At 44.1% G+C, this 25,509-nt stretch overlaps 1 protein-coding gene across 1 annotated transcript in view; it reads right to left on the minus strand.

The window, feature by feature from the left end:
* Positions 1–6,326: 6,326 nt before the first annotated feature.
* LOC310865530 (long-chain fatty acid transport protein 2-like) overlaps positions 6,327–25,509 on the minus strand; it is a 32,987-nt gene continuing 13,804 nt past the window's right edge. The window contains exons 8-12 of the mRNA XM_083774680.1: positions 22,528–22,618; positions 21,448–21,646; positions 20,424–20,521; positions 16,082–16,212; positions 6,327–6,513 (exon numbers count right to left, since the gene is read on the minus strand). Coding sequence (XP_083630806.1) covers positions 6,337–6,513; positions 16,082–16,212; positions 20,424–20,521; positions 21,448–21,646; positions 22,528–22,618 — 696 coding nt within the window. The 3' untranslated portion in view covers positions 6,327–6,336. The remainder of the gene's footprint in view (positions 6,514–16,081; positions 16,213–20,423; positions 20,522–21,447; positions 21,647–22,527; positions 22,619–25,509) is intronic.

The following is a 25,509-nucleotide window of genomic DNA, read 5'->3' on the forward strand; positions in this document are numbered from 1 at the left end:
TGTCTTCCTATTGGCTGGCCTTTACACAGCTCTCGCAAGTGCACGCACGCACGCACGCACGCACGCACACACACACACACACACACACACACACACACACACGTTTATAAAAAAATATTTTCAAAAAAATGAAAAAAAATAAAAAAAACTTAAAAAAAATAAAAAAAATAAAAAAACTTAAAAAAAATTTAAAAAAAAATTGAAAAATTGAAAAAAATTGAAAAAATTGAAAAAAATGAAAAAAATGAAAAAAATGAAAAAAAATGAAAAAAATGAAAAAAATGAAAACTTAAAAATATTTTTTTTTCTTTTTTACTTAAAAAGAAAAAACTTCAATTTTTTAGATATATTTTTTTTTTTTACATTTAAAGAAAAACTTTAAAAACACTTCTACAACTTCCACATACTTTATTCTGCTTAAACTATAGTTTTTACACATTTTCATACTTTTTTTAACTTTTACTTCAGCTTTAATGCATTTTCTACTTTTGTTTACAATATGCTACAGTCCCTAAATTTTGATTATGGATTTAGACCACCAATGGTAACACCATTACTCCGGTCCCCGAGTTTCAAACTTGACACGGCAATAACTTTATACAAAGCATTTTACGCGAGCCCACGCAGTTTCTACAGGAACTGCTTTCTAGTTTAACTTAAACGCCCAATGCATTCTCTATGGCAATAGCACAAACTTTGGCATGCTACTAGTCCTACATACTTACACCTAGCAACCCCATTCTAGCCTACTTAGGTTCATCTTACGGTGGACATGTTTGCCTGAAAAGGAATCTTTGAAATCTTCCATAGTTTTAGAAATATAGTGCTTTCAAATTTGAGACATTTAACATGGGGCTCAATGGCAGCTTTATAGGCACGTCAAAAGTCACTTTCACCTAGAAACTCCATTCACACTTTTTATTATTCAGCTTATTCAGCTTAGAGACACACGCTGGAACTTTTTTTTATTTTTATGTTTTGTAGTTTATGAGTTATTTAAGTTAAATAACTCAGAAACTATAAAAAAAAATCAAAGTAAAAAGTTCCAGTGTTTCATTTATTTACACACAGGCTCAGATCCATATAGTGTTTCATTTATTTACACACAGGCTCAGATCCATATAGTGTTTCATTTATTTGCACACAGGCTCAGATCCATATAGTGTTTCATTTATTTACACACAGGCTCAGATCCATATAGTGTTTCATTTATTTACACACAGGCTCAGATCCATATAGTGTTTCATTTATTTACACACAGGCTCAGATCCATATAGTGTTTCATTTATTTACACACAGGCTCAGATCCATACAGTGTTTCATTTATTTACACACAGGCTCAGATCCATATAGTGTTTCATTTATTTACACACAGGCTCAGATCCATACAGTGTTTCATTTATTTATCACAGTCTAGTGATAAATAAATGAAACATTATGTTTCCTGTGATTCACAGGCTCAGATCCATACAGTGTTTCATTTATTTACACATAGGCTCAGATCCGTATACAGGCTCAGATCCGTATACAGGCTCAGATCCACACAGGCTCAGATCCACACAGGCTCAGATCCATACAGGCTCAGATCTACACAGGCTCAGATCCACACAGGCTCAGATCCACACAGGCTCAGATCCATACAGGCTCAGATCCATACAGGCTCAGATCTACACAGGCTCAGATCCATACAGGCTCAGATCTACACAGGCTCAGATCCACACAGGCTCAGATCCACACAGGCTCAGATCCATACAGGCTCAGATCCATATAGTGTTTCATTTATTTTCAAACCATGGCTGAGGGAAGTATAGGGGTGCCTTGCATGGTTTCCGCCGCCATCGGTGTGTGAATGTGTGTGTGAATGTAATGCACAATCTATGTAAAGGTGTGTGAATGTAATGCACAATCTATGTAAAGGTGTGTGAACGTAATGCACAATCTATGTAAAGGTGTGTGAATGGGTGAATGTAATGCACAATCTATGTAAAGGTGTGTGAATGGGTGAATGTAATGCACAATCTATGTAAAGGTGTGTGAATGGGTGAATGTAATGCACAATCTATGTAAAGGTGTGTGAATGGGTGAATGTAATGCACAATCTATGTAAAGGTGTGTGAATGGGTGAATGTAATGCACAATCTATGTAAAGGTGTGTGAATGGGTGAATGTAATGCACAATCTATGTAAAGGTGTGTGAATGGGTGAATGTAATGCACAATCTATGTAAAGGTGTGTGAATGTAATGCACAATCTATGTAAAGGTGTGTGAACGTAATGCACAATCTATGTAAAGGTGTGTGAATGGGTGAATGTAATGCACAATCTATGTAAAGGTGTGTGAATGGGTGAATGTAATGCACAATCTATGTAAAGGTGTGTGAATGGGTGAATGTAATGCACAATCTATGTAAAGGTGTGTGAATGGGTGAATGTAATGCACCATCTATGTAAAGGTGTGTGAATGGGTGAATGTAATGCACAATCTATGTAAAGGTGTGTGAATGGGTGAATGTAATGCACCATCTATGTAAAGGTGTGTGAATGGGTGAATGTAATGCACAATCTATGTAAAGGTGTGTGAATGGGTGAATGTAATGCACAATCTATGTAAAGGTGTGTGAATGGGTGAATGTAATGCACAATCTATGTAAAGGTGTGTGAACGTAATGCACAATCTATGTAAAGGTGTGTGAACGTAATGCACAATCTATGTAAAGGTGTGCCAACACCAGGATAGTGTTTAAAAACACCAGGATAGTGTTTTTTTAAAACACCAGGATAGTGTTTTTTTTAAACACTAGGATAGTGTTTTTAAATACACCAGGATAGTGTTCTGATAGACATTCTGATAGTTATGATAGACATTCTGATAAGAGACATTCTGATAGAGACATTCTGATAGAGAGTTCTGATAGAGACATTCTCATAGTTATGATAGAGACATTCTGATAGTTATGATAGAGACATTCTGATAGTTATATAGGCCCTATGATAGAGACATTCTGAAATGAGTCCTACATACTTACCTAGAAACCCCATTCAAACCTATTTAGGTTCATCTTATGGTGGACATGTTTCCCTGAAAAGGAATCCTTGAAATGTTTCAGTCTTAGAAATATAGTGCTTTCAAATTTGAGAAATGTACAATGGGGCTCAAAGGCAGCTATTGGCAAAAAAATCACTTTCACCTAGAAACTCCATTCACACTTTTTATAATTCAGCTTACTGTGGAGTCACATGCTTTACTTTGAAATGTTTTGTAGTTTCTGAGTTATGGAGTCAGAACAGTCTGTGGACTGTGTGCTTCAACACCATCGCAAGCTTGCATACAACAAGGTCACTGCTGGAGTATACCAACATGCTGCTTGGTGGACCTTCCCATGAGCAGCTACTGGGAAGAGAGGCGTTGGACGTGGCCTTCTAGCGGTGTGTCCATCCGCTGTCGGAACAACAGTGGGTGGATTTTGGGCCCATGGAATTAGCCACGCTACTGGGAACAATATGACACCGGGTGGCTATGCAGCAGTGGACTGGGAAATTGTTTCCTCTGGTGGTTCAGCCTGAGACATACACGTGGACTGGTTGTTGGTGGCCGGGGGTTTCGCACTTAGGATCCATGCCTACACTACTGGTGCCCATGGAATGCTGGGTGACATGACATTCTTGTTGTATCGCGACATATTCCTTGATTTTGTGGATGTAACTTTGCTGCACCTGCACTATTTATGTCCTTGTATGCAATTTCCTCTGTGTGGACATAAATTGTTAAAATGTGTGTGTGTGTGTGTGTGTGTGTCTACTGCAGTTTCTGCTTTATGGATGCTGGCTGCTACGTCACAGCCCCAGTGCGGAATTTAACCGAGTCCCAGCCTAATTTAAAAACAAAATATGGGAGGAAAATAACAGCTCTTAATCAATGTTTTAATGAAAAGGTACATATACATCATAAAGTAGATCATCTGTACAGTATAGAGTTAATTACAGTCTAGCCCCTTTTCTACCAGGGTTGAACAGGCCCGGTTCTTAGTCCATGAGCCAGAGCCCCAAAATTGGAACGTTAATTACGAATTGAGTGTGCAAAACCATACGTACAGTATATTAAATTGGTTATAGGATCAATAGAAGTGAATTAATGTATGATAAACCTTCCACAGGAGTAGCTTTTTCATATTCACACATTGTTATTTTCACCTACATTATATACAGTAAATGATAGGTGAATAGGTAAAGATTTAATTAACTGGGGACCATGAAATGTCCCCAGTTCATTTCTTAGACGAAGACAATGATTTATTGTATTACAAGTTTTCTGAAATTGTATATTTAAATATGCAAATTGTGCAATATATACTAAAATATGCAAACTACTACTGTGAAAGGGTTACCATATTAATTTACTTATATTGACCCTATGGTTCTGCACACTCATATTCATAATTAAAGTTCTGATTTTGGAGCTCTGGCTCATGGAGTAAGAACCGGTTCAACCATGGTGGAAAAGAGGCCTCTGTACCTGAGATTAGTAGATAGTTAGTAAGTTATTCAAATTGGTACTCAACATGCAATCTGAATCTGAACCTTTTTGGACCATTCTTTAACCCCAGGGTTCTTTGTTCTCTCTACACCAAATCCCCCCCCCCTCCCCCCCGCATTAAATTATAGCCGATTTAAAGAACTTCAACCACAAGAGACACCACCGAGCACGCTAAGTTGCCGTCAAACGTTGCGAAGTTCAGTAGTAAATCCGTCCGAGTTGAAACCCAATAGCACAGAATCGTAAATAATGTCAAACCAGATCTCACCCAAACCCGGTGAAAAAGCATGGATTGGTAATTCCGTACATACAATACTAGTGAAAGCCACACCTCCGTCACGGTCAAAACAGTAATATGTATGTAGTCGTGTAATATGTACGGATTTGGGGGTTTTCTAGGCATATGAACGGAATTGCCAATCTGTGCTATTTCATCGTGTTTGGGTTTGATCTGGTTTGACATTATTTACGATTCTGTGCTATTGTGTTACAACTCGGACGGGCAAAAATTTAATTTTAGTTTTAGTCATAGTCTCTTGAATAGTTTTCATTTAGTTTCACATTTTAGTCACCTGGAATGTTTTAGTGTTAGTCTAGTTTTAGTCGACTAAATATCATAAGATTTTATCATCTGTAGATTTAGTCGACTAAAATGTATTTTGATGCAGTCGTAATGACTGTTTTTAGACGATCTACAAGCGCACAACGCATCACACTGCGACGCATGTGAGCTTGTAGATCTGCTATTTTCAGCATGCAACCAAGTGCAAAATGACTTATACTGGATCTCTTGTCCACTATTTCTTTTTCGTCAGTGGAAAAAGGTAGTCGGCGAACATTTTTCGTCTTTCGTCTAGTCGACAAAATAAACACTGGGTGACAGTCCACTGGAGTCATCGCCTTTTTTGTATCTCAGCAGCACTTGGCTCGCCTCTGTTCCATAGCCGATCTATAATTGCGTTGTGAGCTTACAGGTCGACTAATTTCAGAGAATGTTTGTTCAGCTATTTTCACAGAATGTTCGCCTGCTAGGACAGAGACGCTGCTACAGAGTGAAGGAACGTCAGGGCTTGTTAGGGCTCCCGTCTGCTTGCCAGTCCAATATGAACAAGGGCATTTTGAGTACCCAAATGTTTTATGTTGTTTATGTTTTGTTTTATGTTATGTATGGGTCCCCAGCATGTAAAAACTGCTGGATGCTAACTTGCAAATGTTGAGTAATTTTCATAATTGGCATATGTGGGTGGGGGGAGAAAAAAAATCATCATGCTTTAAGTAGCATGTGACATGTCAAACTGGGGGATTTCATGATTCTGAATCCATTCCAAGCATTCATTGCACAAAAAACACTCCTTGGGCTAAAAACGGCCATAGCTGTCATCACAAATGTGATGAGGTCAGCAGTGGCAACACTCGCATGACTCAAGTAAGAGATGGTATAAGTAGACTATGCTATTTTCATATTTAGAAAATGTTTCAGATGTTAAAAAAAATAAAATCTGAGATGATTTGAATCGAATATTTAGGGAAAGTCATGGAAGGGGAACCTTCTGAAAGCTAAAAATCTCAAAAAAGTCATGTGAGTATTAACGCATGAATTATTTTGTTGCCTTATATGGGTTGTTAATGGTATGGTCACATATTATGCCAAATATGAAATTGCTCAACATGTGCAAGTTAGCATCCGGCAGTTTCAAAATGCTCTAAATACTCAACATTTCTAACATAAAACTTTAGGGTACTCAAAATGACAGGGTTCACATTTTGGCAAGTGGACTATAAATGGACTTGTAGTTTTGTGGTTAGAGCTTGACGTTCCGTGAAGCGATGGACTTGTAGATCTGCGGGGACAGGACTACGTAGGTCTTCTGCTCGGGGTCCAGGAAGTACAGAGGGTCTGAGATGTTGTCCGGGTCAAAGCCTTCCTCCACCAACCTCACCTTCTTCATCTTGAACGTCCCAGTCATCTCCAGACAGCTCTGCAAAACACATTCATTCACTCATTAACACTTGTGTAATGACCAGTCATCTCTATAACACATCACAGTAATGACCTGTCATCATACTATAATTAACCGAATGTCTGAATGAATGTCAGAAACACCGGCCATTTTTTCAATAAGATTAATAATGAATTTATTAGTGAATAAAAACCTGTTTATTTGTCCGTGGTCTATCTCCGACCGAGCCACACTATTAGCACACATCTCTCCATGGCAAAAAAAATCTGCACGCTCCCAGAATCCAGCTAGGCTACATTTTACCGACGCAACTGTCATATTTACTGTACAGATATTGTTTTTACATCACCCATTTATATGAAATAATAATCCAACCACACCCAGGGCGCAGTACCCCCCGCGGCCACAAGGGGGTACTGAACAAATCACGTGTCACCAGTGAAATGCATGTTGGGACGGACACAGATTTATACTGGGACACAGTTTCCGGCGCAACATAACGGAGGGTTACCCAGGTTCTCTGAGTGGAGAGACTGGCTCTCCACTACATATTATTCAATATGTACGGGAACTGACCCCACAGGGCAGTGTTCATGGATATCTCTTTAAGACACATCACCTATAGGTGGCCCTGCCCAGATGCCAATCAGTGGGCTATTTAAGCCCCATCTGTGCAGAGTCACTTCGATTAACTTGATTGACACGAATTTCGGAGCAGCTCTTTTGTGGAGAGCGAGTCTCTCCACTCAGAGAACCTGGGTTACAGTGTAACCCTCCGTTCTCTATCGTGTTCGAGACTGGCTCTCCACTACATATTATTCAATATGTACGGGAACTCTCTAAGACACACCGCGAGGAAATAAGCCCCCGCGGCAGCCCGAGGCAGTTTAACCTGAATTCCATCCGAGCCTATAAGTGGTGAGCGCCGTGAGTCACAGGCACTTGCCAAAATGCTCCAAAACTTCAGTATTCATACCAAGTAAGTAATACTCGTGGCCTAGGCGCAAGACTCCACCTAGGCTCAGCTGGCCCAGCACGATGCTAGGCCAGTGACCACCGGGGTGAAGGGCTGCTCAAGCGAGCCCGGCAAATGCCCGGCCGACCTGACCGGTCAAGGTGCCGGTGACCCTACCACTGAGTAGCACACAGGAGCGACTCCCACTGGGGGAGCGGATGCCACCACGTTCCATCGGTAGGACAGGGTGAACGTAGACAGAGTCGCCCATGTCACTGCTGTGTAGATCTCTGTCAGAGATACACCATTCTACAGCAACCAGGGGGCTGTCATCCCATGGGCAGAGTGTGCCCGCCTTCCAGGCGACACTGGCACTCCTGCCTGCTTGTCCCTGTTGGATCCCCCTGTGATCCGGTGGGACAGTCCAGCCTTCGACCATGGTCTACCCGAGCACCCCTGCTAAAACACACGAAGCGCTGGTCCGTCACGTTGTGGGACTACGTGTGGCCCTGACCTACAGCTCCAACGCTCTAGCGGGGCAGAGTGGGTGACCAGCTCTGTCTGCACACTTCATCCGTCTGCATGTAAAGAGAGGACAGAGCTCAATCACCTGATTGAGATGTGCCCCTGAGAGACCCTTGGGGAGAAGGTTGGGTCGAGGTGTAAAACTACTCCATCACCCGGCCGAGCGTGTTATGGGTTGACAGCGCTCGCAACTCCCACATTTCTCCTTGCAGACGTGACTATATAATACTGCTGTCTTGAGTGACAGCATGTCAGGCTCACTGACTAAACGATTTTAAGGGGGCTCATCATAGAGCCTCCAGGGCTAACGGCCTGGCCCCCAAACAGGACTGGTGGGGCCCTAACCTGAGCTCCTCTGAGCACCAGGGTGCCATTCGGGAAATGTAACCAGGTTACTGCAGTCTGCAGTCATAATAAATAATAATAATAAACTTTATTTGTATAGCACTTTTCATACATAAAATGCAGCTCAAAGTGCTTCACAGGGCAGGACACAAAAATAAAATACAATAAAACACAAGTAGTTAAAATGATAGAACAATAGCAGAGAACAAAACCGAATATAAGAACATAAAATAAATAAAAACACATAAAAAAAATAAAACTCAACTAAAAGCAAGGGTGAAGAGGTGAGTCTTGAGTTGAGATTTAAAAATGTCTACAGAGGGTGCGTGTCTGAGCTCGAATGGAAGTTTATGTCATGCACCGCTCAAGTCAGCCCGTCGGACAGTAGGCCAACAGACTGTAGAAGCCGTGTCCTGATGCGGAGCCCAGCCCACTCAGTGAGGAGGGTGCTGGCTGCCACATGGGTACCACACTGGTATAACCTGCTAAATGTGGACGGCATCGACACAGAGTCCGTCACACAGATCTCAGATAGAGGGACATCTCGTCATCAGTGCATGGGCCACAAGGTCCTGCACGGATTGTGCCCACATCCCTGCCCACCTATATGCCTGCTAGATTGTTTCACAACCCAATGAGGGAGCCCAGTCTTGGAGACCATCTGCTTAAAACAGTTTGGCCCATTAGAGGCCCTGACAGGGCCCAACCGTGACTGCAATCCTGCTTCACCACCCTGCTTAGGAGGGTGGGAAGGGTGCAACTCAACAGGCTGACTGGCTCGTACTCTGATCAGGCCTTATGGTATAGAATGCAGGGATTGGTGCCAGCACCACCTAACCATTGCCATGTAGTAAGTGGCAGCATCCTTCATGCACTGATAGGGACATTCTTGTGGCTGACACTGCTAACAACAAGAATGCTGTCCTGCGAGAAGCAACCCAAGTGTCCACGCTTAATTGGCTCATGCCGCAAGGCAGACAGTACCACCTCCCTAGCCTGGTTAATAAACCAGACCGAATCAGCCGTTGGCAAAAAAATTTTGCCTACCAGCGGATTTCGGTCTGGAGAGGCTCAATTTTACGCCCATTTCCTACACAGGAGAATGTGGGCGCCCAATAGGGACACGGTATGCAATATGGGCGGGCTTTGGTACAGTGATGTTCAATGCTTGAGACCTTTGACTGACAGTAGCTCTGACCAATTGCGTCAAAGAGAAAATGTTTCCCTGGAAATGAAATCCAAGCTGAGCCTCCCCAGACTAATATCCCGCGGATCCGTGCGATATTAGTCTGGTTTATTAACCAGGCTACCACCTCCCGTGGGGGGACTGCCGACCTAATGTGCGAGCACCCTTCAGTAACTGGGTGATCCTTGTGTTGCCCTTGTGTGGGACAGTGGTCCGCCGTGTCACAAAAAAGCCGGTCGCAAAAAAGCCAGATCTACAAGCTCTCAAGGCGCCGCGTCCTGCCTGTTTTCGCAGCTCCGTTCGCTAGGCGTTGAGAGCTTGTAGATCAGTCTGTTTCTGCAGACTGCAGCGCAGCTAGGGTAACTACTAACTAGCTCCCCGCACCGGTCGTCGGAGGCTCGGAGCGGAGCCCACAAGCTGCTGCGGCCGCCCCGGGCTGATCCACACAGGCTCTCAAGGCATCGCGTCCTGCCTGTTTTTGCAGTTTTTATTTTTATTTTTATTTCCCCCCCGCCACTCACGGGTGGCGCATTGGGATTGTGATGAGACACGAGACAGCAGTGTGCATTCTGTTGTGACTGTATATTATTAAACTGCATGGGTCTGGACTCCGGAGCTTAAACAACATGTAGGCTACAGGCTCCCAGCCAGGCTGCCGTAAGTGCCGTGCCGCGGTGCCCGATGCTGGCTGCTGACAGTGCTGAGTGCGGGGACTGTGGGAGGCTGGGAGCATACCATTATAATGGGGGATTTCCACCCGGCCGCTGTTACTACTTTGCTGATTCACATGTTGCTCACACTTTACATGTTAATTGGGCTAAATCGTCCCGAGAAATCGCCTAATAAAAATATTCGGCGATTGGATTCGTATATTCGCGATTGACGATGTATTCGTATCGTCACCCAACCCTAGAGATGCCAGCCAGCAAACGGGCACCGGTCACGAGGACGTCCCACGCTAACATACGTGGATGTACTCAAGAACGACGCAGGAGCGCAAAGTACCAACAAACTGGCCAGATGGAGAACCAGGATGACTGGAAACGACGATGGAGGGCTCGTCTGAGGAAGACTTCGAGAGAGATACAACCCTTGACATGGTGGAACCTACTCAGGGGTCCACCTGAATTGACCGCCACTGTCTCGAGCATGTGGAGGGCTGGGTTCCCTGAACTGTCAGGACTGAGGAGTGGGCTCGGTGTGCTGAGCACATCTAGCCATACCCCGCCGGTTGGCCTCCAACCGGACCCGTAGGCCCCTGAAGCTGCCAAACCTAACTGGGGTTGCGCAGCCTGAGGAGCCGTTGAGGCAAGTTGCTCATGATGGAGCATTTCTGCCATCACCTCCTGCATCTGGTCATCTGCACAAGCCTTCTTAGCTTGTTGGAGCAATGCACTGACCTCCTGGCCTAACAAGGCCAATGGCTAAACAGGCAGCTTCATTGGACGAGCTCGGCTCTCCTGCTGCAGCTCGGACTGTGGCAACCGAAGGCGCCACACCAGAATAGTCTTGCCCGCTGCTACTGCCTGGGAAGCTTGAAGCCAGTCGCTGTAGCTCCTCAATAAGGTCAGGGCCCTTATGGTCACCGAAGCGCTGTGTAAGCAGGTGACGGTGGCATTGACAAAATAGCCCTGTGTTGGCTAGCTGCGCCTAGATAGCCATGACTTCGTGACTTCTCTGGATGAGAAGAGCTTTCTCTGTGGTTTCAGACCGGTAACCGGATTCTACCCCGCAGAGTCACACCTAGGTGCGTAAACGGCTCGCCGTGACACACTGTATACTGCATCGTGTGCTCTGCCCGACAGCCACAGCACACTCTGCTGTGTTACTGAGCCCGGCTTCACCGTGAAACTACACCACGGACGCATGAGCTGACCCCGTCAGCAATACGCCGTATAGTGTGCCAATGGCTGAGATTCAGGCATACTTCCTGGCAGACCCAGCATGTCATGTCTGTGTCACTGGGGAACCAGATCCACAGACAGAACTACTCCACGGTCGCGTAAGCAGGCGCCCCGCCAGCAATACGACAGTATAGTGCGCTATAATGCCAAATGTCGGACAGACACAGCACGTCCTGTCTGTGACAGAACTACACCACGGACGCATGAGCTGACCCCGTCAGCAATACGCCCTATAGTGTGACAATGGCTGAGATTCAGGCATACTTCCTGGCAGACCCAGCATGTCATGTCTGTGTCACCAAACATCGGACAGACACAGCATGTCCTGTCTGTGACAGAACTACACCACTGTCGCGTGAGCTGACGCCTCGCCAGAAATACGACAGTATAGTGCGCTATGATGACTGCCCAACATAAAGGGAAACATTCGACTGACCCAGCACGAACCCACTGAACCCAGATCCACAATACCGAACTACATCACAGGCGTGTAAGCTGGCGCAACACCCACAATACATGTATTCATGTACTTTTTGTATGTCTATTCCATATGGACCCCAGGAAGATTAGCTGTCGCCTCGGCATCAGCTAATGGGGATCCATTCAATAAACAATAAACCATACCCTGTATAGTGTGCTCTAATGGCCGTCTGACCCCAAGGAATTTTGTTAGTCTCACCTACAAACGAGACAACAGCTAACCCGACAGGGCGAGTCAACGCTCGCTCCCTAAACTGCACACTGTAGTGCATTAATAGGCTGCTGACACTCGTAAGTAGTCTCGTAAGTAGAAAACTTTCACTAAATCCTTCTTTACAGACCTGTCCATACCAGGCAGGGCAGGAAAGAGGTGGAGCTATAGCCTGAGCTTAGCTCACCCAGCTCTGCCAACCTGGGACAAGGTTCAAGGTAGTCTTTATTTGTCTCCCTTGAGAAAAAATTGTCTTGGAGACAGAGTCACAGCTGTATACAATTAGCATACACGTTCACATAAAAATGACATTTTTATGGGACATTTTAGTCTGTCAGTGGAAACGACTGGTCTTTTGCCTCTAAAAACAGGCCCCCATGGCCCCTCCAGCTTCAGCTGGAAGGATGAGACCATTCGTACCAGGGGCGGGGTCCTCATACCACCCATGACACGGATTCTCAGTGTGCTCTCTCTTTGTTAGGACAGAGTCCATACCAAATCAATGTCCACCATTTGTTTTGTGTCACCAGCAGAGATATGGACCTCTGGAAGAGGTTGTACATAAACTGCTCAGCCGCTCTGAGGCGCTCTAGCACAAAACAATCTGACATTAAGCACACTGGAGGCCTCCAAACTTTTGTATATCATTCCAGTAGGCCTACAAGTCCACATGCATAGTGTGTTGTTGTAGCCATTATCATACTTATAAGCATATAAGTATTATATTAACCAGAACCAATTGTGACAGACTGACAGTAAGCAATTTAATTGCAGCACCTGACAAGGTGGGTCATCGGGAGTTTTTGTCTCCTGATCTTTGAGCCACACCGCCCTCTTGTGAACCATGAGGCACAGTGCAGTCTGGGCAGCCGTCCCTGACGGGCATCCCTCCTACACTATGACGCTCATGTCAACGAGGAAGTTGGAACCCGCTGGAATTGTTTGTTTACACTCTCTGCCGTGTGGTCTGGCAACGATCAGCGACGTAGATGGCCTCAGAGTACGCCGACTAGGTCAGTTCCTCTGGGTTCTACCCCGCTACCCGCCGCAACGGTGTACAGCCGCGATGATCAACCAGGAGGTTCACCGACGAGGTCGGTTTCGCTCGGGGTCTCACAGCGCTTCTGCAGCCAGGGAACCAAGGCTCCACCAACAAGGTCGGCTTCGCACTTGGGAACCTTTGGCCACACCGAACGCCGTCTCAAGGTTTCCCCCGACGAGCAGGTTTCACCAGGGAGCGGACGCACGGACCGAACGCCGTCTCAAGGTTTCCCCCGACGAGCAGGTTTCACCAAGGAGCGGTCGCACGGACAAGACTGAGGCTTCCTCCGCCAGGCAGATTCGGCACTCAGTCTTGTTGCTGTTGTTGTTTTTGTGGAGCTACGCGGCGCCCTGAGAGTCGTCGTCGAGACGACCGGCTCTCTTCTTACCTCCGGTAAGTGGACTGTGTGCCAGTGCCACGCAGCTGTATGTTCTAAATATATATATATATTGCTTAATAAGTGTCAAAACTGCTGAGATACACGAAACGTCTGCTCTCGTGGAAATCAAAATCGAAGTGGCTCTGCACAGATGGGGCTTAAATAGCCCGCTGATTGGCATCTGGGCAGGGCCACCTATAGGTGATGTGTCTTAAAGAGATATCCATGAACACTGCCCTGTGGGGTCAGTTCCCGTACATATTGAATAATATGTAGTGGAGAGCCAGTCTCGAACACAATAGAGAACAACATGCCACGAAGAAAACGACCATCACTTTCACTTTCTGGGAGCTGCGATACAAAGCGTAAGCGTCTCACTCGCGCTGCTGCCCCTGCCAACAACAACCAGTCCACCACTAACGCAACAGGTATATACATACATAAATGCAATTACTACACTACTAACATGACAATGACTGTTTGAGACTTTCAGTTCTATGTATGACTATGATGTACTGTTTTTTCATTTCCAGTGAACAAGTCTATATTAAAGCAATTCTTCCTCAAAATACATATATCAATAATATGATCTATTACATCACATTACCCACACTGTACATTTGGAATACCTGTGCGACAGCCCATACTTTCTGTGCTGCATGTCAAACTGGGGTCTTTCATACTTTTCAAATGGGGGTCTGGTGGCTAATAAGTGTACATTTTACAGTCCTTGTCATGAAAACATTTCCCTACCATGCATTTATACAAATATTTTCATGTTATAGTGCTGTTTTTTTCACACAAAAAAAGACACAAATATATTATAATGAAGAGCAATTAAATATATTTATGGGGGGCAATAGTCCATACAACGGGTAAGGACTATGTATATTAATACAATAAACAAGCAAAAGGGCATTGCCTGACCATGGATCACACCAAAGGACCTGCAACATGACTGAGGAACACGTTCCACTTCAAATCATATTTATCCAACTGATTATTCATCTTAAAGGATAACCTCTCCAAAGCAGCCACAATACCAAGCTATCAATGGTATACTTATGATTGTACTGCAGCATTGTCTTGCAAAAGAAACTACAGTAGCCTACTAATTAGCCTACTTTTGTGCCCAACCTAACTTCCCAAGACCATCTGTAAACAATTCCCCGTTCCCCCCTATCAGTAATGTGATCTATTACAACACATTACCCACACTGAACATCATTTGCTGTTCATTTGCTATAACACATCATAGTAATGAGCTGTCATCTCTATAACCAGGGCTGCACACAACGTTTTTGGTCTAGTACTCAGAGGAGCACCTGGAGAAGTTTCTTGGTGCTCCCAAAATGCAACGACTCGTCTCGCCGGATGGATAAAAGAGGGATGCATGAATAACTTATAGCAAAACGATTTTTATTGGATAAGTGGGGACTGGGGAGTCAATGGAGAGTATTGCAACTCTAGATTCATCCCATTATTAAAAAAAATCTATAGTTGCAAATTGCAGCTATAGGTCCATGTGTGGTCCAGCCCTATATGCATATTCTATAATACAAACTTATTAATACTTCCTAAGGATATATGAGCATCAAAGCAATATTTAGATACTTTTTATTTAAATAGCCGATCTACTAGCTCACAACGTGTTGCGGAGGCGACATGTTGTGAGCTTGCAGATCAGCTATTTGTTTAACATAGTTTTACACATGTTTTTAGCCGAGGCGATGTACACAGTCAACACAGAGTCAGACAGTCAGACACATGGCTCCTCTGTGCAAAATAAACAATGTACACTATCCGACTTTACGATAATAAGGGACACAGTGTTGTCATGTTGATAAGCTTCATGTTATGCAGCAGACGGCATAGCAACCGAGCAACTTGCTCCAGCACCCGGAAAACAAACACAAGCACAGCGGCGAATGGGAATAGTGCAAAGCATCCAAAGCATGCCCTTTTACAACTTTTACTTTTTAGTTCGCTCCACATCTGAAACGGAGAAGCCGTTGGGAAGTCAGTGGGAAATGCTCTCGCCACAGAATTTACTAGTATTCTGCCATAATAATCATTCTGGGCGGCCCCAGCTGTTGGTACGCAGAAGTGCTTCCCGGTGCTTGATTGACAGCGCATAATTAATTTTGAAAACGCATGCGCACTGGCTCACGCTTATGTGCAGCCCTGTCTATAACACATCACAGTAATGACCTGTCATCTTTATAACACATCACAGTAATGACCCGTCATCTCTATAACACATCACAGTAATGAGCTGTCATCTCTATAAAATCACAGAAGAGAGGTGGTTGCTGATTGGTTAATACCTGTATATCCTGATGAAGAGAGGTCGTTGCCGATTGGTTAATTCATACCTGTACGTCCTGATGAAGAGAGGTGGTTATGATTGGTTAACACCTGTAGCCTGATGAAGTGAGGTCGTTGCTGACTGGTTAACGCCTGTATATCCTGATGAAGCCAGGTCGTTAAGCAGGCAGGCTGCTGCTTGGTTCATACCTGTATCCTGATTAAATGAGGTTGTTGCTGATTGGTTCATACCTGTATCCTTATGAAACGAGGTCGTGCGTACGCAGGCAGGAAGCTGCTCACTAGCTTAAAGGTTTCAGCTGCGTTCCACTCCGAGTCTTCTGTCAGCGTGACGGCAGCCATGCCGATCCTTCCTTCATGCCCTGTGTAGAAATACATAATAAATAATTTGAAGGCTATTCAATTTAAAAGATGCATAGACTGCGTGCTGACATATTCCACTCACATTATGCTTTAATTGCCAAGGTGATACAATACATTATGCTTTAATTGGCTAGGTGATACGATACATTAGCGATACATTGAATCCCTGCCGATATGACACGATACGATTCACCCATGTTCCCGATTAGATTGTCCCAAGTTCCCTGGGTAGAATCTGAGCAACCCGGGTCATCCAGGGGTGGTGACTCACCATAGCGAATTCCAACAAATAAGCACAAAAGAAACACTTCACATGGACGATATTGATGTAACCAGGAGATTTGGTGGGGGATCCGACGTTCGGATCCCTTCCCTCCTCCGAGTTCTCCCCGGTGCGGGTGGAATCGAGCAGCGGCAAGCGAGGTCCTCCGCGGGAGGTATAAGCCAGTAAGCCACCGAGGGCTGCTGCCTCCTGCTGGATGTCACCCCACCAAGACCAGGCGCTACATCGCGATTCTCATCATTTCAATAAATAATCATAAACATACTATTTCACATACCATACCACCTTTATTTATATAGCACATTTGAAAACAACAACGTTGTAACGTTTTACCAAAGTGCTTTACAGTAAAACATTAAAAAACACAACTTCATTAAAAAAAACAACATGCACAGTGTCACATTAAACATCAAAACATCTCATACTGTGCTTGGAAATGCCAAGGAATAAAGGTAAGTCTTGAGGTGTGATTAAAACACCTGGAGGGTGGGGGCTTGTCTTATGTGCAGAGGCACATGAACAATTCTGGTAAAACTAAGATATTTTATAGGGGAAATATATATTCCATTGCGTAATTTGCGTTTACATTATAAAACTGTACTGGGAACTGGGGTTGAACACGCCGTCACACCCTCACGCTGTTATTGGCTAAAACTCTGCCTCACTCCTCCACTATCTCCCTCCTCCCCCCCAAACACCCAAAACACCCCAGAGTCTAGACTCAAAGAACAAACAGCTGTGGATCATTGTCAATCAGTGTGCTACAGTGACAACTGATCAATTTGACAACTGATCAACCGACACTCGGACTCGGATTCAAGGCACCTCAGAATCACAATATAGGGTGAAATACAACATGGAAAAAAACGGATGTAACCATGGATTTTACCGATCCAGACACTACGCGAACGATGTATCACGGTTTCAGCCGTCAATATTGTATCCGATGTTTGGGAGAGAGAAAGCGAGAGACAGAAGAACCCCGTAATCTCGTTGTCAATTATTAAAACTAAAGTAACATGCCTGTTTTGGAAATAGTAGAGTATAGATACTTGTGTTCAAACGAGTAAAAGTAAAAAGTACAGATACTAGATAAAAAAGTACTTAAGTAACATTACTTCCCATCTCTGTATACATTATATACAATCTACATAGGCAAAACGTCGTGTGCAAGTGACGGCACGGAGTTGTTCCAGATCTATCTCCTCATGTCGCGCCGAATGCCGAGCCTCAACACCACCCGCAGAACAATGGTCATTGCACTGCCACCAAAGTCGCTACAGTACAGTACAGTACAGTACAGTACAGAGGAGAGCAGCACAGTACAGCACAGAGAGGAACAGTACAGTACAGAGGAGAGCAGCACAGTACAGCACAGAGAGGAACAGTACAGTACAGTACAGTACAGTACAGTACAGTACAGTACAGTACAGTACAGTACAGTACAGTACAGTACAGTACAGTACAGTACAGTACAGTACAGTACAGTACAGTACAGTACAGGGCCACTCAGCCAGGTTGCCACGTTTCAATCAATCTTTATTTGTCACATACATATTAAAAAAGTAGTATCTTTAGCTAAAAATAAATCTACCATTTAAAACACTTCCAACCCTAAAATAGCAGACAATAATAAATAATGTCCATAGAGGTATTAAATGTCATGTCCATGTGAAGGGAGAGAGGGGAGGGGGGGGGGGGTTGTATGTGCGCACGTGCACTCAACTGCCCCTCTCCACGCTCAAGTGCGTGGGGGGTGACCTGATCCCTGTCATCTCCCAAGGTCCATGTCATCATGCCCTGGAGGGCTGGGAAGCTGCCTCCTGTGATCCTCCCCGCCATCCTAACGACCCTCTGCAGGGCTTGCTGGTCTCGCACCGTACAGTTCCCATACCACGCTGTGATGTTTCCTGACAGGACGCTCTCTATGGTGCAGGTGTAGAAGTTGTGTAGTGCAAGAGGAGACACTCCAAAAGATCTCAGGCGTCTGAGATGGTGCAGCCTCTGCCGTGACTTCTTCACCACAGCGTTCGTCTGGGTTGACCATGACAGGTCTTCAGTCAGGTGTACACCTAGATATTTAAAACAGGTTACCCTTTCCACCGTGGTCCCACTGATGTTAAGGGGGGCGTAGTTCTTGTTGCCCTTTAACCTGAAGTACACTATCATCTCCTTTGTTTTGCTGGTGTTCAGGAGGAGACTGTTATCCTGACACCAGTGAGTCTGTCTCTTCACCTCCTCCAGGTAGGGGGACTCATTCCCCTCTGAAATCAGGCCATTCCTGGGTGGCTACACAGTCATGTGTGTACAGAGAGTACAGTAGTGGACTCAGTACGCAGCCTTGTGGTGCACCTGTGTTGAGGGTCATGGTTGATGAGATGTGTCTTCCGGCTTTCACCGCCTGTGGTCTGCCTGTCAGGAAGTCATGGATCCATCGACACAGTGTGCTGCTGACTCCTAGGTCCCTTAGTTTGCTGATGAGCCTGGATGGAATGATGGTGTTAAAAGCGGAGCTATAATCAATAAATAATAGCCGCACGTAGGTATCCTTCTTCTTCTTGTCGTCCAGGTGGACAAGAACAGTCTCAAGGATATGCTCGATGGCATCATCAGTGGATCTATTGGGACGATAGGCAAACTGTAGGTTGTCAAATGACCCTGGCAGTAGGGAGGAAATGTGGCCTTTAAACAGCTTTTCAAAGCACTTCATCACTACTGATGTTAGCGCTACTGGGCGATAGTCATTTAGACAGCTGGGTTTTGGGATCTTGGGTACAGGTATAATAATGGACTCCTTGAAGCATGTGGGAATAATGGACTGGGCCAGAGAGTGATTGAATATTGCTGTGAATACTGGTGCAAGTTGGTCGGCACATGTTTTCAGTACTCGTCCTGCAATGCCATCTGGTCCTGCAGCCTTCCTGATGTTCACTTTACTGAACATCCTCCTCACCGAATGCTCAGATACTGTGAGAGGGCTATCCTCTGCCTCTCTGACTGTCTCTGCTCTATCTGCACTGACCTGCCTGTTACCAAGGGTATCAAAGTGTGCATAAAAGATGTTTAGTTCATTTGCCAGAGACATGTCAGCATTTTCCAAGGAGGGGGGAGGTGCCTTATAGTCTGTCATCTCCCTCAACCCTTTCTACAAACTCCTAGAGTCTCCCTGTTGAAACTGTAGATCCACCTTTTCTCCATACTGCCTTTTGGCATCCCTCACTGCTCTCCGCACGTCGTAACATGCTGCTCTATAGGCATCCTTATTGCCCGTCACCAGCCATGACTTATGAGTGGCTGTTCTCCTATTCAGAGCCTCGCGGATATTCCTAATTATCCATGGTTTCTGGTTTGGAAATATCCTAATGGTGGACTTGGGGATTACAGCCTCTGTTGTCTTACAAATAGTTTCTAGTACAGACGTAGTGAAAACATTAATGTCACTTATGGGGGTTGAGCTGCTATACTCACTCCAGACGGCGTCATGCAGTGCAACCTGCAGCGCAGCTTCTGACTGGTCTGTCCAACGAGAGACCGTCCGCGTCACCGGTGCGCGCCCCCGGCGTTTGTTGACATACGCTGGTCTCAGTATAATAGCAGCGCGGTCACTCCCCCCAATAGCAGGAAGGACTTGGGGTTTATACACTCCCTTCAGGAGAGAATAACAATGATCCAAGGTATTTTTACCTCGTGTGGCGAAGTCAATGTGTTGATAAAAGTTAGGCAACACGTTTGCACTTCCCACGCAACTGGGTATATGAAAACATCATGGGTTGCCATGTTTGCTTTTCCAAGTAAAACAAACCCAAACACTATCGCCCTCCCGCTTTTGCCTTCTTCCCATTGGCGATGCGTGGCGCTAGGATGTTACATCTATTATTTGCCTCTTTTCAGATCTATGGATGTTAAGTCCAAATTGCATTTATTTACCTTCAACTTTGACCCCGTAGACATTTGCCTCAGCGATACAGTCCGCCATGGTGAGAATGTCTGCGACCTCTGAGGTGGCCACGTTCTCTCCTTTCCACCTGAATATGAATAAATACATAAGATATTCCACCTGAACATGAATAAAGCCATGACATATTCCACCTGAACATGAATAAATACATGACATATTCCGCCTGAACATGAATAAATACATAACATATTCCACCTGAACATGAATAAATACATAACATATTCCGCCTGAACATGAATAAATTAGGGCCGGGACTTTAACGCATTCATTTAGATTAATTAACTACAGAAAAATTAACGAGTTAAAAAAATGAACTCATTTAATCGCACCTTTTTTCACCGCGGAACGTTTCTCACTGGGCACGTTTCAAGTACTGAATAGGCTGCGGCAAGCCTGCACCGCAGCAGCAGCATCGAGCGAGCAGCAGCAGCAGTCCACTCTACACTACAGCTCCGTCAGACAACAACAAAGCCAAAACCCAAACTAAACAAATGATGAGCTTACATCACTTTTGCTCCATGGATGGGACATTTAGATTTAAAAGCTGGATGGACACGTGGATAGCAGCATGGTTGTGTCCAATGCCAGAGGCTTGCAGTGATTTCACCACAGCACAAAGCTGTCAAGCTGTCCTCGATGTGAAACATACTGAAGCAGAAAGCGTGGAAGTCCGTGGTCAGACAATGGTCTGCCCCAACCCCATGTGAAATGCACTCCCCAGATACCGGTAGTTCATTCCACAGTTTTTGATTTATTCCTTTGTCTTAGTGTTTCCCCCTTAAAGTATATACTCTAAGATTTCCCCCCTAATAAAGTTGTTTTTATTTGTTTTCTCATCCCCCGCCATGTAAAGCAAATTTGAGTATTCATATACACACTGAAGACACGTGGCAGCCAAATCTATGGCCTTTTTAAAAGTTTGTTTAGGGCACTTTAAGCAAGCATTACCAAGCAATCATACATGTTGAGAGGCTGAGAGAGAGAGACATTCACCTGAACGTGTCACCGACTCGATCTTTAAAATACACAAAGTTCTCCCGGTCGATCCAGAGCAGATCTCCTGTGTTGAAGTACTGGTCTCCTTTCCTCACCACGTCGAACAGACGCTTCTTCTCCGTCTGCTGGCGGTTCCCCGCGTAGCCCACGAACGGAGAGATCTTAGTGATCTTCCCCACCAGCAGACCAGTCTCACCTGATAGAGAGAGAGAGACAGAGGGGGGGGGGGGGGGTGAGAGAGAGACGGAGGGGGAGGAAGGGGGGGGGGGGAGAGAGAGAGAGGGGGAGAGCAACCATTACATGTGTTGCAGATTAAGCTTTTTCATAAAAATCTTCGTATACTTAATCGTTTTCATTGGTTTGTTTACACGTGATCTTTTCTATGAGCATGTTGGATTCATGATAATGTGTATTACCTTCAAACATTTAAACACTTCAACCCTCAATACTTTGTGAGCTTGTAGATTCTTACCTGTCTGCTGGGATACAGTCACACAGAGACCTGGGAGTTAAATTATTACCTCAGAGACACCGAGAGTCAGTGTTGATTTTGTCGACTAATACTAAGAGGAAAATGTTCGTCTACTTTTTTTCACTGACGAAAACTAAATGGAAACTAAATGAAAACTAAGCTATGATGACTAAGACTAAATATATTGACAGTTTTGTCAACAAATAAAAACTAGACTAAAATGTTAGGAACAGACTAGTGGACAAGAGATCCAGTATAAATAAAAGACAAGTCATTTTACTCTTGGTTGCATGCTGAAAATGCACTTGGTTGCATGCTGAAAACAACGCGCCGCGCTGCGACGGGTTGTGAGCTTGTAGATCTGCTATTTTCAGCAACTGTAAGATCAGCCATTACGGCATCAAGTTCCACAAAATTCATCTTAGTCGAATAAATCAACCGTTGATTTATCAACTGTCGATTTATTTAAAACTAGACTAACACTAAAACATTCCAGGTGAATAAAACGTGACTAAAACTAAAGGAAGAATATTCAAGAGACTATGACAAAAACTAAAACCAAACTTTGCTGTCAAAATCAACACTGCTCAGAGTGAAATCATTACCTCTGTCTGCTGGGACACAGAGACCCTGGGAGTTCCTCACCGGTTCCTCTTTCTCCACATCGAACTTAATCAGTGTGTAGGGGAAGAACCTCTGAAATATTACACATTAAACTGTATTAAATATTAAACTTAATCAGTGTGTAGGGGAAGAACCTCTGAAATATTACACATTAAACTGTATTAAATATGAAACGTAATCAGTGTGTAGGGGAAGAACCTCTGAAATATTACACATTAAACTGTATTAATATTAAACTTAATCAGTGTGTAGGGGAAGAACCTCTGAAATATTACACATTAAACTGTATTAAATATGAAACGTAATCAGTGCGTAGGGGAAGAACCTCTGAAATATTACACATTAAACTGTATTAAATATGAAACTTAATCAGTGTGTATAGGGGAAGAACCTCTGAAATATTACACATTAAACTGTATTAAATATGAAACTTAATCAGTGTGTAGGGGAAGAACCTCTGAAATATTACACATTAAACTGCATTAAATATGAAACTTAATCAGTGTGTAGGGGAAGAACCTCTGAAATATTACACATTAAACTGTATTAAATATGAAACTCGAGACACTGTGGGTGCTGGCGGCGTGTTTCCTCCTCCGCGTCATCAGTGCCCATACCCTAAGGCGGGGTTGGCAAAAGGGCCTTTCTGTGTGGAGTTTGCATGTTCTCCCCATGTCCCCTAGGGTAGGTACCCTCACAAAAAACATGCAGTAATCCTGGTCACTAAACTGCCTCCCCCTGGCCAGCCGGGGCGCCTGATGGAGGGGAAAGGAACTGGTTGGAATAACGTGTTCCTTCCACGCGCTACGTCCAACCAGAGAAACTCCCCCCTGTCAGGTGTAAAGGAGCAACTTGGACACTCAGGCATGAAGGAAGCATGAGTTCAAGTCCGTTGCTCTCCCCTTGTCCCCCATATATGGGGACTAGGTTGGTGGAGGGTGTGTAGAGCCCAGGATGACATTAGATGATTGACACAGGGGTGAAAAATGGGTTACAAAATCGTGGGATAAAAAAAAATATATATATATATATATATGAAACTTAATCAGTGTGTAGGGGAAGAACCTCTGAAATATTACACATTAAACTGTATTAAATATGAAACTTAATCAGTGTGTAGGGGAAGAACCTCTGAAATATTACACAATAAAACTGTATTAAATATGAAAATTAATCAGCGTGTAGGGGAAGAACCTCTGAAATATTACACATTAAACTGTATTAAATATGAAACTTAATCAGCGAGTAGGGGAAGAACCTCTGAAATATTACACAATAAAACTGTATTAAATGTTAAACTTAATCAGCGCGTAGGGAAAGAACCTCTGAAATATTACACATTAAACTGTATTAAATATGAAACGTAATCAGTGTGTAGGGGAAGAACCTCTGAAATATTACACATTAAACTGTATTAAATATGAAACTTAATCAGTGTGTAGGGGAAGAACCTCTGAAATATTACACAATAAAACTGTATTAAATATTAAACTTCAGGTTCAGGTTTATTTGTCATTTGTATAGATACAGAGTATACATACAATGAAATTTATTTTGCTCAGAGCACTCTCCGTCTTACATACACAGGACATAAACAAACATCTATAGTGCAAGAAAAGACAAAAAAACAGGAAAAGAAAAGTGCAAGTGAAGTGAAGTGCAATACAGTTCAAGGTCAGCTGTTCAGCAGCCTGACTGCCTGGGGGTAAAAACTGTTACTGAGACGGGTGGTACGAGATTTGATGCTCTGGTAGCGTTTTTTGGAGGGGAGTAGTTTGAACAGGGTATTTGCGGGGTGGCTGGTGTCTTCCATGATGTTATGGGCTTTTTTCATACAGCGAGTGGTGTAGATGTTATGGAGACTGGGTAATTCTGTAGTGCCGATGATTTTAGCTGCTGTTTTAATGGTCCTCTGCAACCTCTTGCAATCCTGAGCGGTCGTGTTACCGTACCACACTGTGATACAGCCAGTTAAGACACTTTCAATTATACAGCGATAAAAGTTCACTAGTCCTTTTGTACGTACTTAAGGCAAAAAATTTAAGGCGCCTCAGAAAGTACAGTCGCTGCTGCGCCTTCTTGAGGATGTACTCGTTGTTGAGTGACCATGTGAATGTGTCTGTGATGTGTATGCCCAGGAATTTAAAGTTATCAACTATGTCGACAGATGACCCTTTGATGGAAATGGGGGTGTGGATGCCTTTGGACTTCCTAAAGTCTACAATGATTTCTTTGGTCTTATTGGTGTTAAGTGAGAGGTTGTTGTTATCGCACCATAGAGTTAGATCCTCTATCTCCCTCATATAGGCCCTCTCATCACCGTCGGTTATTAGTCCGATCACTGTGGTATCATCCGCAAATGTAATTATGATGTTATTCTCGTATCTGGCGACACAATCAAACGTAAACAAGCTGTACAGCAGAGGACTGAGGCAGCAGCCTTGGGGCGCACCGGTTCTGGTGAGAATTGTGGATGAGCTTCTCTCTCCTATGCGAACACACTGGGGCCTACCCGTCAGAAAATCAAATAGCCAGTTACAGATGGAGCTGCCCACACCAAGGCCACTGAGTTTCAACACTAATTTAGATGGTACAATAGTGTTAAATGCGGAACTATAGTCTATGAACAGTAGTCTGACATAAGAGCTTTTCTTTTCTAGATGTACCAGGGCAGTGTGTAAAGCAAGAGAGATTGCATCATCCACAGATCTATTTGCACAGTAAGCAAACTGTAAAGGATCTATACTAGCAGGAATTATGCTCTTGATATAAGAGATAACCATTTTCTCCAGGCATTTCATGAGAACAGATGTCAAAGCAACAGGTCGATAATCATTGAGACAGGTAACAGGTTTTTTCTTGGCAATGGGTACAATTATTGTTTTTTTAAAACACAATGGCACCACACACAATGACAGGGACAGGTTAAATATGTCTGTGTAAACCCATGACAGCTGGTTATA

This window comes from Protomyctophum parallelum, assembly GCF_964188405.1.
Source record: "Protomyctophum parallelum genome assembly, chromosome: 10".
Taxonomy (NCBI): domain Eukaryota; kingdom Metazoa; phylum Chordata; class Actinopteri; order Myctophiformes; family Myctophidae; genus Protomyctophum; species Protomyctophum parallelum.